The sequence below is a fragment of the Calidris pugnax genome, unplaced genomic scaffold (genome assembly GCF_001431845.1).
Source record: "Calidris pugnax isolate Ruff unplaced genomic scaffold, ASM143184v1 scaffold44, whole genome shotgun sequence".
Lineage (NCBI taxonomy): Eukaryota > Metazoa > Chordata > Aves > Charadriiformes > Scolopacidae > Calidris > Calidris pugnax.
The window spans coordinates 45,501,828-45,515,017 of NW_015094506.1; the positions used below are offsets into that span (position 1 = coordinate 45,501,828).

A 13,190-nucleotide genomic window follows, 5' to 3' on the forward strand; every position below is an offset into this window, starting at 1 on the left:
TTCAACCATCCCAAACCTTTTAAGGGAACTGTCATTAAATACAGTTTTGTTGCCTTAGTGAGTTACTTTGTTAGTAAGGCATTAAGATATGGTTTGTTGAGAATAAATGTTGCTGTTGCTCACATATTTAGATGTGGTTCAGCAAGTTCTTTCCCAATAGTTGTTCAGTAGGTGGCCTTTAGAATTGCTTGTTGTATCTGGTACACGCTCTTGGTGGATGCTTTTCAAGTTGCAAAGAAAGTATATTTTTTTCTGTAGAAAGTTTCCTTTGGTACTACCTGAGCTCTACTAAAATAAGTAGCAAACATTACAAATCCAGGAGTTTTGCTGGAAGAACTGCTCAAATTAATAGCTGCTTGGATTAATAAGGTAAAAAGACAGCTAAAACAAAGAAAAGTGTTACCATGAAGACTGTTGTCTGGGTCCTGGATTAGGTTCTGTGATGGATTCAGTCACTGGAGCGTACAGTGCAAGCAGTAATGGTAACTATGCACCAACGTGTTCACTCCAGTCTGTTGGAGTTGGAGAGTGTGTTCTCAGTAAGCACTTGTGGGAATTTGCCTGTGCCCAGCTTGGGAAGCAGTTTCTCCTCCTCTCTCAGCCTGCTTGAGCTTGGACCAGGAATTTCATTATGTTTCTTGCTGCGCTCAGGAGCGGTTGCCACTCGTCTGAAAGCACATGGCTGGTTGCAGACGCAGCTGGAACTGGCTACTGAAATAGGAAGCAAGCTGAGAGATAAGCCACTGAATTTTTGTGTTTCGATTCCAAAGAAGACAGCAAAAGACAAGAAAGATGCTGTTAGCAAGGCCAAGTAACCCTTAGGAGATTAATTGGATCCACTGGAACGTATTTATCTGTGTTGGACTGCGTGGAAGGGTGTTGAACAGGATAAATTCCTGACTGCATTTCAATATTTCCAGTGACAGCTCTGGGCATGAGCACGGTCTTGCAACTGAGCGTGGTTAGGATGTTGCACTGGTGGTTGAAATGGCTGAAAAGCATGAAGCAGTGATGTGCTCTGAGAGCTGTTAAAGGTTTGTGGAGCTCAAGACTTCATAGCTAATCGGGGGAAAAGATGAAATCTTCCTTCAGTAATGCTTCTTGGATCTCTACTCCTATAGAACAAAAAAGTGATCTCATCTTTCAGTGGTTACTTCATCTATCTTGTATATTTGACCAGAAATTGTTGTGTTTTGAGGTACAACATTTGCCAAGTTTTTTAGTTTTCTCTGGTTGCTCTGGTCCAAGGTTGCACATGCAAGCTCAAAAACTGAGGATGAGAAGGGAGACAACCTCAGCAGTCTTATAGTTCATGTCTCTGCTGTGCTTTGATTACATCAAAATAGCACTGAGACCAAGCCACCTGTCTCTGGAATTTTTCCACATCTAGGAAAAAGCAGTACAGATCATTACAAACACTAGAAGGGTGATGTGTTTGGTCGTGATGTGTTAACCCAGGGACACTTTTCACCTTTTAAAAGACTCAAGGAACAGAATTGTTGTTTCATGGTGGTTACAGCCTCTCTTCACTGAGTGGCTGAAGTTTGCAGTCCAGCTGGTCAGCTTAGTTGGTTTGGTCTGCAAGACCTGGGGACTATACCTGAGGGTGTCTGTGCTGCTGCACTGAGAGCATGCAGCCCCGACTCACATGGGATGGGGGAAGAAGGAAGGTCTGCACCAGCCTCACTGAGCAGGCTGGGTTTAGGATCAGGGAATGGTACCTGATTCAGGTTATTCACTGCCATGGACATGACCAAAAAATCCTGAAAACGCCCCTATCCAAATATCTTGATACAGTAAACCCCTTACACATTTTAACCCCTCAGCTCATTTTAATTTCCCAGAAACCTGTGCCAGCTTAGTAGAATAGAAAACTGTATAAAATGAGAATGGGAGAAGTGAACACTCGCACTCAGAAAAATATGCTGAAAATGTATCCATAAAACTCCCTGACCTTCCACCACACCCTGAGCACATCAGGACTAAGCACATCTTAGATCTGCAGGTCCTTCCTGCCCCTGTGTTGTTGTGTGTCACTGAGCAGGGAAGACATGCATGCAGGCCTAGGAGTCTGGCAAAAAAAGAGGCTGATTAAGCTATACCACACCCCCAGCTCCAGAGCAGATATCCAAATGTCTGAATATGCTGTTAATTAATAGGAATGGCATTGGATAGTCTTCTTTCAAAACAAACATCCTGATATATATATATCTTTGTTGGGCTTAATTGTTTGTGATGAAACGAACAAGATTTTATTTTCCTCTTTTGGTTTTAAATTCTTGTTTACAAAAAACCTGAGGCACCCATTGTCTTAATTACATCAAATGTATTTGTTTGCAGGAGGAAAGGTGATGCTCTAGGTATGCCAGTGTGAAAATGGCAGACTGAGATTGCTATGATCTTATATTGGACAAAATTATACAGATATAGATGCTTCTGACAAGTCTTTTGTTTTTGAGTAAGATATAGCAAGGCAGTATTTGGTCTGTGGGCCAAACCCAGCCCTCTAGCCAGCTGCTTTGCCTTGCAGGAGCCCTTATCCACCACATCTTCCTGGGAAGTGAGCAGGCTTCCTGCTGCACCTCATCTGAGAACCAGCCCTGCTTCTCTGTGGGTGGAAGGAGGAGTGTGAGAGGGGAGGAGAGATGAAGAAAGCGGAGCAGGGTGCACAAAACCTGTCGACTGGCTCCCTTTAGTGAGAGTGTGGGCACTCTGAGCCCAGGAGGAGGCATCCGTTCATCCACAGGATATGCATATCCATGGATGTAGCCCTTGCATGGACTTGCTCTTGCCTTTTTTTTTTTTTTTTTTTTTAATTGGATAGTCTTCTTTCAAAACAAACATCCTGATATATATATATCTTTGTTGGGCTTAATTGTTTGTGATGAAACGAACAAGATTTTATTTTCCTCTTTTGGTTTTAAATTCTTGTTTACAAAAAACCTGAGGCACCCATTGTCTTAATTACATCAAATGTATTTGTTTGCAGGAGGAAAGGTGATGCTCTAGGTATGCCAGTGTGAAAATGGCAGACTGAGATTGCTATGATCTTATATTGGACAAAATTATACAGATATAGATGCTTCTGACAAGTCTTTTGTTTTTGAGTAAGATATAGCAAGGCAGTATTTGGTCTGTGGGCCAAACCCAGCCCTCTAGCCAGCTGCTTTGCCTTGCAGGAGCCCTTATCCACCACATCTTCCTGGGAAGTGAGCAGGCTTCCTGCTGCACCTCATCTGAGAACCAGCCCTGCTTCTCTGTGGGTGGAAGGAGGAGTGTGAGAGGGGAGGAGAGATGAAGAAAGCGGAGCAGGGTGCACAAAACCTGTCGACTGGCTCCCTTTAGTGAGAGTGTGGGCACTCTGAGCCCAGGAGGAGGCATCCGTTCATCCACAGGATATGCATATCCATGGATGTAGCCCTTGCATGGACTTGCTCTTGCCTTTTTTTTTTTTTTTTTGGTTAATAATCACACTTTTAATTAAAATAATAATACTTAGATACAATGCCTAGGGGGCCATTAGAACTGATAGGTGGTTTGCCGTGGTGCTGTGAGTTGTTTGGGCAGCTGAGAATCGCTGTCGGGCAGCGATGCTGAGCCTGCACCTTTCTCCATGCCAGTTCCCTGTGGCTCAGAAGTGTGGCAGGGGGTGGCAGGGAGCCAGCCTTAGCTCTGAGCTGGCGTCAAAGCACCAGGGGTCTTTCCTGCCTCCTAGAAGGAAAGAATTTGGTCTTTGCAGGTCACTGTGAGATGAACATTAATAAAAACAACATTAATTGACCCATTAGATGCCAAGGAGTAGGAACAACTTTGGTTGACTCTTTATCACTCTAATTTTACAGTGGTGTAAATACACATCATTACTTTCAGAAGAAAAGATGAGGTTTAATCATAGTCACTGGAGAGTGCAAGAAACATCAATAGTTTCCAATAACATAGAGGAATAGTTCAGTTCATGCCAGTTAAATGACTCATTAAGGAAATCAGTCATTGCCAGAATGACCGGTGTTGTACAAACATCATGAAATGTCCTAGAAAATTAAGAACCATACAAATCATACGAATCTCTCATAAACAAGCAAAGTATTTTGAGCACTAGCATTTGAATAACAGTCTATAATGAGAAATGATGAGTGAAAACACACTTTATAAACTGTTTGTTACTGTGTCACAGGACAAGTTTCATCCCGTTGTTTTGGAAACGGAAGGTGCACTATAACCCTCCATGCACCTGGCCTGTTGGAGCAGCCAAGGTTTTCCTTCTGTAACCTATATTAAATTACGTAAAAATGTAGCATGTGGGAAAGATTATAGCCCTGTTTATCTTATGGGAAAGTATTCTAATCACATTGTGGTTTTTCCTATGGTTAAAGAAGGGACTTCAGGCCAGAAGCGTTAATAATCAAATCCACAGAATTTAGAATTTAGAATCTGTCCTAAATTCTGTCATCCTACCTTTGCTGGCTGAGACGTTGCAAACAGAGTATGATTTTATCAAGACTGAGTCTATCCTTCTACCTGCTATCATGTCAACATCTAAAAATTTTGAAAACCTGAATGACTCATTCCCAGAAAGACACAATATCTAATTTATAGCTCCATTGACAATGCTGTTTTAATTAATTTTCTTCATCTTTTTTCTTGTTCCTCTGCTTCTCATATCTCATCTGTTTGCATTGCCTAGATTTTAATTAAAAAAAACCTCTCCTCTCTAAGGAGCAATCTGAAGTGGCAAAAATAATCACTTAAAATATTACAGTCATTAAAAAATTGGCTGCGGTCAAAGCCATGCATTTTCAATTTGCCGACAAACGATATTTTCGTTTCCTTTTAAAGTGCGTTTTGTATTTGAATAGCATTCACCAGCCAGCCTGGCTATGAGAGATGCTCCTCCAGCTGGGTGGGCTGCGTGACAACTCCTTAATGGGGGAAATTGATGGCCCTCTGCTCGTGTAGAGGTGAAGGCATACTGGGCAGATTTCTTTCCATCTGCTGTCAGCCCTTTGCAAGCTGGCACTGCCCAAATGCCCAACACATTCATTCCAATGCAAGAAATGTCGCCAAAAAATAAATTGTGAAGCTACAGCTGTCTGAAAGAATCATCGGGGCCATTAGGCCCAGGAGAGATAATATAAAGAGGTGCATCAGTGTTCGTCTCTGATAAAAACCTAATTAAATGATGGTAAAGATGACTGTGGATACTTTAAAGGCACAGAGGTGAACAACATTTTCATGGGAGTGTGGGGATGAGCCTCAGCAAGATGATATGCAGCACCTCAGCCAAAAATCTGTTACACTGAGGAATTTCACACTAGTGTTTCCTGTTGATGCTTTTCCGAATGGCACAGTTGTATCATTTAGTTGCCCTCTGTTCTGCTCTCCAAGTAAAGAAATTCCATACTGTAAAGCCAAGAGGTATTTATTGATTCACAAGTTTGACTTGAACAACTGGGACAGAAGCTGGTCTGGATGAACTTCAGTGTTTCTGTTTACATTCCCAATCTTTGTCTTTTGAGCTTCTAAAAATCTTCAGGGCTGTGTCCTTAGCTGCAACTGTGGCATAGGCTGTTCTGGTTGATGCACATGGCAGGGTGAACGGGAGACCTCCAGAGGTTCCTCCGAGCCGATGGGTCATGCTGAGGGCAGCAGATGTCTCTTTACATGGTACTTTATATGCAAGTCTCTAAAATACAAAGATTATTCAGGCATGCTATGTGATACAGGATCCCAGATCTTACTTGGAGGCCTGAAGCTGCTTAGATGCCATAGAAGGTTGGTCAGTATTTATTTATGAAAACATAAACATGTCCAGTTGGAAAGTACCTACTTCACCAAATCTGATTTCCCTGCTTTTGCTGACCAACGGTTTTGAGCAGTCCTAACTGAAACCTTTCTGCATCTCAGACAATCAAGAAGCTTTCCTAAAAACACCTATGAAAAAAAGGTGAAAGCTGTAGGTAGATGTAAAATGTAAGGAGTATAGAGTAGGATAAAAAGGGGTGACAGACTCCTGATGAAAGTTAAATTTTGAAACCATGCGTTACTCTTTCCTATAGTCTGTGTCTTCAAATTATTAGCTAGTGCCCTCATAATGTACAACAGAAAGCTCACCTGAAGACTTGCTGGCTTTCATAGACAACTTAGCTAAGAACTGTACTCCTAGACTAGAAATATTCATAGATAACAGCAATTTTAGCATGAAAATGTTTTGTTTTTTTTTTTTAATAATGGTACCATTGCAGCATCAGAGCCCTGAGCAAGGAATGTACCACTGCCAACTCTTCAGGCACAAAAGTCTGTGTCCCAGGAAATTGCAATCCATTTATAAAACCGGACATAAGCTGTGACAGGGGAGATGTGAGAGTAAAAAGAAATATTACAAGAGGGGAGAGTGCTCATCCTGATAAGCAGTGCATTCTTCCGTGTAATCAATGACAGGGCTTGTTGAGGAAAACATTAAGTGTCTGAAGGACATCATCTTGCGAGGAATTTGCCAAACATGGTGGGCAGAATGGGCAAGGGCATGCAAGTTTGGTCATCTCACCAGCAGATGTAGTGACAAGCATTGGCAATCAAGGAAAAGCGAGCCATGAGGTGTTGCATGTGGGAGATGGTGGAAGCAGATGAGGATGAGCCATGCAGGACCTTAAAAGCAGAGGAAAAGCAATGATACCATAAGTATCCAGTAGACAAACTTCAGAAACACAGAAAATTCAGAGTGAAGATTAGACTGAAAGCAAACCCAAGCATGCTGAGATATGGGAATGCATCCAGCCAATTTTCATTTTGCCCTATTCATGCAAAGCAATAGCTTAGCAATTGCAGCAAGTGAATAATAGTATTAGTAGTGCCAGATTAAATTAAACTGTTTTATTTTCCCTTGGGATGACCACCGTTACTGAACACAACTTGGCTTCTTTCCCTTTGGCAACCGGCGGGGGTTGTTTATTTAGGAACACAACAGTTTACTTCTGGCAGGCTGATAGTCCCACTCCAGTTGCAGACAATAGGAAGTAGCTGCTGTTGTGAAGTGGCTCCATTCAAGTGCCTGCAAGTGTCCTCAGTTCCATTATGTAGGTGATTTGGGAGAAAACTTTGTTTAATGAAGGTTATCAGATTTGTCAAAGGGTTTATTCCCCAAATTATTTATTTTCTCACAAATTAGTTAACTTTTCAGTGTTGTAATTTGTGCAAGGACACGTTAGATGTTCCGTATGCTTTTCATCCCGTTGGAATAAAATTAAACTCTTTAGTTCTGGACCTACAGCTGATGCTTCCATGGTAACAAGGAGAAATATCCTACAAGTTGCTGTCATTTGGCCCTTGTAGTTACAAAATTTGCGCAGCAAGCTAATTTGTTCTTATCTTATAAATCATTTAGGTGTAAATAAAAATGAAACAGAGAACAAGCTGAATCTTAAATTTGTAGAGAATTCTACATCTACATAGAGAGATCTGCAGTATCTCCAGTTTAGGGAGAATGTAATCCAGTTAGTTTCAAAAGGCAGTACCTGTTCATTCCAGATTTTTTATCACTTTGGAATGACAAAAAAACCAAACTTGTAAAATTTAGTCCTGAAGTGCTGGAAGTATAGAGACTACCACTGCAAGTGGAAAGCCTTTAATTTGGGAAACAGGCAGCACAGGATGTAAATTGTACTTTGTTTCTAAAGGCTTGGATTCAAATCCTGGGTTGAGCCCAAGAGAAAAGGAGTCTGATGGTTTCAATTCAGCCTCTAATCTGTTCAAGCCTTATTACAAAACTGCAAAATAATTCAACACATTCAGCAGCCTCCTGGATGTTGAACAAGACCGACAAGGTAGTTGGGGGCAATGCTGGTGAGGGACCATCTCCTGTGGAGCTTCCTTTGCTCCTGGAAAATTTGGCTGAGTGCTCTTTGAGGTTGTTCACTCCTCAGCAGCCCATAGAATGAGAAAATAGAGCAGTAAAAGCAGCAACAGATAGAGACTGCTTGGAAAATAGAAAGAAAAATATGGAAGCTAAATGTGAACCAGGGGGTGATGATTATACAGGCGAGAGAAATGTGGCAGGTGGAAGAGGACAAGATCATGAACAGAGGAGCCCTGGCCCTTGCTGGGGCAGCACAGCTCATGGAGGTGGGGCTGATCCTCACCTGCTTCTCCCATGGACATGTGTCCAGGGTCCCAAATGGTGGCACTGGGACAAGAACATACACAAAAATGATGGCACATCCTCAGAACTACTTTAGAAGCCATAGGTGTGTTTTGAGCATCTTTCTTACTCTCCTTAAAGGTAATCTGCTTCTGTTACTGGTTTCATTAGGTATGTAGTATAATAGAGGGAGTTAAAACTGAGTTGGAACTTTTCTTCTGCATAGCTGTTTCACAGGAGTTTGAAATCTAACACGAGCGGAGGGTGATTTGAGGCATATATTGTGTGGGTCATTAACACATGAAATATGCATGAAATACATATTCATAGACACTGTGGAACTGTCTATAAAAGCACAGAGATAGTTTTATAGAACTAATGAAATAAATGAGACTTCTGTATCCTTTTGAGCTTTCATAAAGGGTTGATCATACACCACTGTATAAATAATTACATATTCACCCTTTTGCCAAACTGCCCATTTATTTACCTTGACAACCTAAAATGGAAACTCCAGCAGACGTACTTCAGTAAATATTCTGTTAGGCAGCAGAAGGACATACAAACGTTAAATGATAATGGGGTTGTGTCTGTTTTGTGTTTATTTTAATAGGTGGCTTTCATCAGGCAAGAGATTGCTAATTACGTGCCCCACTATCAAGTATATACCTTAGCACCTAACAAATAAGTTAGGCTTATAAAGGATTTCCTAAAGCTTTTATGCAATTGTAATAACTAGCTCAGTAGGATCTATTTGTCTATTTGTTTCCTAAGAGATGAAGGGTTATGTATAAATTTGAATTAAGTTTTAGCCCGTATATTTATTTTTAGTGTATTTACTTGACTGCCTGCAGATAATAGGAGTTTTGTGGCAGATTGATTGACAGATGAAGGATACTTCATTTCTGTTCAACAAATGAAGAAAATGCTGAAAAGCAAGGAGCAAAATAGATGAATTATTCTTTAAATTCTGAAGTTAGCAGTACCTGTGAGCATGAAGGATAAAATCAGTGAACAAAAGCCATTTTTCAGTCTACTATAAAAAACAGCCTAGTGCAAACAGTGTTTTTCAAAAAGAAGTAAAATACAGAACTGTTTTATTAATTTGTGCTAATTATAAAATATCTTATGTGTAAATTATTCTGCCTTTTCAGTGGCAGCAGCTGCGTATATGGTGCACTGTGTATATGGTGCATTAACGGAGCAAGGAGACTTGTGACAAAATCTATTTAATTTCTGTGATAAATGATCAACACTTCAGAATCTTTCTATTGCTTTGACCTTTCTTTGGAAGAAAAACACTTTAACAGCAATTTGCTTATTTTAGCAGTTGAAACAGTCTTTACATTTTTATAGTGTGTTTATTTCTTTAAGTGATTTTTAGTCACTGTTCATAAACACAGAGCTGTTGTCATTCCTCTAAAGACCAGAAAGTCTCTATACTAAAATCAGACATCAAGTACTCAGATTTTTTTCTAACAATCTATAGACATCTCTAAAAATGTAGTCACATATTACATTCCTAAATATAAATTAATTGCTGAGTTATAGGCAACCATACTTGAAAATAATCAACAAAATCATTTCAGTCGTATCTTTTTTTTGCATTGGTAAATGAATGAAGAGTTACAGAATATGACAAGATGTGTTATTTTGCATTTGGCTCATAAAATCCCATAGACAAAGATGTACTGGGCAGTTTTCATTTCTTGCCACATCTTTCTATTTGTTAAAAATTTAATTATTCACTTACATGACACTACCATGACCTTTTTAAAGGCAGAAGAGGCGATTGTGGTACCTTCCCTTGGCGCGTTATGAAGGGGCTCAGAGACAAGGGGGCATTGCGTAGACAATGCTGAAAAGGTCAATGCAATTTGGCATTATTGTGTCTCTTTTTCAGATGTTGAACTGTAGTAAGAATGCAGAATTTACTCTAATTAATCATTTCTTATTACAGCCTTCGCTTTTACTGCAACGAAGATTTCCCCCCCCCAAAAAGTATTTGAGCTAATTATTACTTTTATCAGTATTTCTTGTAATACGAACAATTCAGTAAAATACCAAGTTCTCAGTTCGCATTAAGGCCAAGTAATTCTTCTTCTATGTTTCAGCTGCACAGATTTTGCAAACTTTTACCATTTCATCAGTCACACAAGAAGGCAAAAGCAGGAAAGAAGAAAATCTGTACTGTAGCCCCTATGTGTTCCTTAGAGACAGCTTCTTCCAGGCCAATACTCCTGGTGACTCTTGGTACTCAGGGTTCATTGGGGCAGACCCGTGGCTTCATTTGATGCTGCTGAGATGGTATATACAGAAATGCAGTGGAAAAGTGGATGCATTGGATTTGGGGGCAGCCTCAGAGACCCCCTGAGACTGCTGTGTCACAAGAGCTAGTTGCCTATAGAGCTATTTGTTATGCTATTTGAATTAAATATGGCAAATGTAGCCTTTTCACTCATACACTCAGACTCAATGTTCACTGTATGGCAATGCATAGCAATTTCACATGCAAACACCTCTGCTAGCCAAAATTCAGGCATGGAGATCTCATACGTGTTTCACAGCTTGAAACTCTTATGCTGGCAAAGTATCTATAGCAATATTTGGTATACTACTAAAGCTATTAGTGTGTGTGCGTTGCTGTGTGCGTGCCAAACATAGTGGCAATGCTTTAAAATAGAAATAAAAAACACCCAGAGGTACGGTACATGTCTTTTCTATGCAGATACAGCTTTACAATAGTCTGAAGTGCATTTGTAGGGAAGCAGGTATGAGATCAGGACACACTCATTGGGGGAGGGCCCAAGGACAGTAAAAGATGACCATCCATTTTTTATTTCTATTTTGTTTCAGGCATTAGATAACGAACAGCTCGCTCTGAGCTCTGGCAGTGCATGAGCCCTTGCAAACCCAATGTAACATCACCTCCTTTTGTCCACAGCATAGCTGCCAGTCAGATGGAAACTCCATCTACTTCCACGGGACAGAAGGCAGTGAGTTCAATTTCGCCACAACCCGGGACGTGGACCTTTCCACGGAGGACTCCCAGGAGCAGTGGGCAGAAGAGTTTGAGAGCCAGCCAAAAGGGTGAGTGCTCCTCACATGTGTATGGCCTAAGAGTAGAATAAATAACAGGCAATTGTGGATTTTAGGAAGGAACAAGTCTGATAAGCTCAGGAGGAGCAGTCTGTCTCCAGACCGTTTTGTCACCAGAGCTTTTAATGGAAAAAAGTCTTGTTTGTGAATTACATAGTCATTCTGAAGAAACTCACAATGTTGATCTGTTTTTTTCATTCTGTCCCACCTGAGTGTTTTTAACAAACTCATATCCATAAGAAATCAAATTCCTTGAGAAATGCATCCCCCTCTGGATGCCTGCTGTGAGCCACGCTTTGCCATGAGAGAGCTCCTGCTTGTGCAGAAGCTTGCGGGTGCCCGAGGAGGAGGAGGTGGAGGCAGGACAGCTGCAGCAGCAGCCTGCTCTCACCTTCCAGCACCGAGAGCATGGCCATGCCTATCGTGCCAGGGGTGAGGATCTGGCTGATAATTTATTATCTTTACTTTAGATAAATACAGGGATTCAAAAAACACCTGTAAAGCCAGATCCAGCAGGGACTGCTGCAAGGGCACAGAAATTAAATAAACCAACTACGACAGTAAAATTACCACTTTTACCAAAAACATGAGTGAGCTTTAAAAAAAACAGCTAGAAGGTAGAGAAGTATCATTTTATATACCTCAGTGTATAAATTCTGACAAAAAGAAGATAACCAACAATGTGATCTTGATTCTTTTTTATTTTTAAAAAGAAGAATTTCATTAGTTGCTGTAACCCCAGGGCAATGAGAAACGTACATTGTTAATTTATGGGTCTCTACTGAATGTTGATTTTAACCTACAAAGTGCTTCAGATCATTAGCAGCTGATTCAAATGCTGCCTATGCTGTGCTGAAGGTAAAGAGCACCTTTTAATAAGTACATGCTAATGTGTCCTGTGGACACACAGTTTATTTGGAGCTTACAGAAAAAATATTCCCTGTGAACTCTGTTCCAGTTTGAATAATCAACCCACGGTGTAGCGGGTGCTGTTTCAGACAAAGGAAAGAAAATGAGGGGGTGTGTTGTGGGTTAGGTGACCATGTGGGATATGTTGGAGATGTTTTCTCATTCTCTTTTCCATCTTGAGAAAACAGGACAGGAGTGTTACCTGGGAACATCTGCCCTGTTTGTTGACAGGACCAGGTGTTTAGTTGCGCTAAGTTGGGCCAGATCCCTCATGTTCAGCTGTTCTAATCAGGACACCTCTTCTTAGATAATGCGTAAACTTTTAAAAATTAATTACAGGAGTAAATGCTGCAGTGAGTAGAAGTATGAAAATAAAATGCTTATACCATACCCTGCTTAGCAAATTCACAATTTCTTCTGAATTTGGAATATTAAATTTTCACTGTCCCACGGTGTGTAGCTCCAGTCCTCAGGTGCCACCACCGCCAGCCTGCAGTGAGGCAGGCTGCAATGGCAAGTCTTGGTGCAGTCCCAGGAACCAGGTCTGGATCTGCTCCTTGCATGCAAAATCTCAGTGGTGTGGCAGCCTGCCCTAGCAGGGAAAGCTTTGTTTTCTGAGGCACTAAGTGGCCAGCCCAAGACCTCACAACATCTTCCTTTTTTAAACTTTTTATTCATCTTTTTTTGCTTTTCAAATTTTATTCTATATATGAAACTTCCTTCTTTCCATTGTTGCTGTAAGAATGGTGGTCTAAATTGCATGCAGCCGTGAACACACACTGAACTCGGGTGATGTTATAGACTACATCCCCATCCTATAACACTCACCATCACTGTCCCTTTTTGCAACATTTCTGTGGGGCTTTGCTTTGGGAATTGTACACAACTGCAAATAGATGAGCTTCCTTAATCCCTTCTTAGAGAAATGTTTTTGAATGCTATTTGAACTTTATTTGAAATTCTGGTTTGCTGTGTTTAAATAGTCACAGAAGCACTTTATACCTGAGACAGAGCTTGCAGAAAGTTCTCCAGGTCCCCTTTGTAAGGT

The 13,190-nt window shown here is 40.8% G+C and overlaps 1 protein-coding gene across 1 annotated transcript in view; it reads left to right on the forward strand.

Annotated features, from left to right (window-relative positions):
- Window positions 1–13,190, forward strand: part of RELN (reelin) — a 295,055-nt gene that overhangs the window by 161,927 nt on the left and 119,938 nt on the right. The window contains exon 11 of the mRNA XM_014963370.1: window positions 11,079–11,224. Coding sequence (XP_014818856.1) covers window positions 11,079–11,224 — 146 coding nt within the window. The remainder of the gene's footprint in view (window positions 1–11,078; window positions 11,225–13,190) is intronic.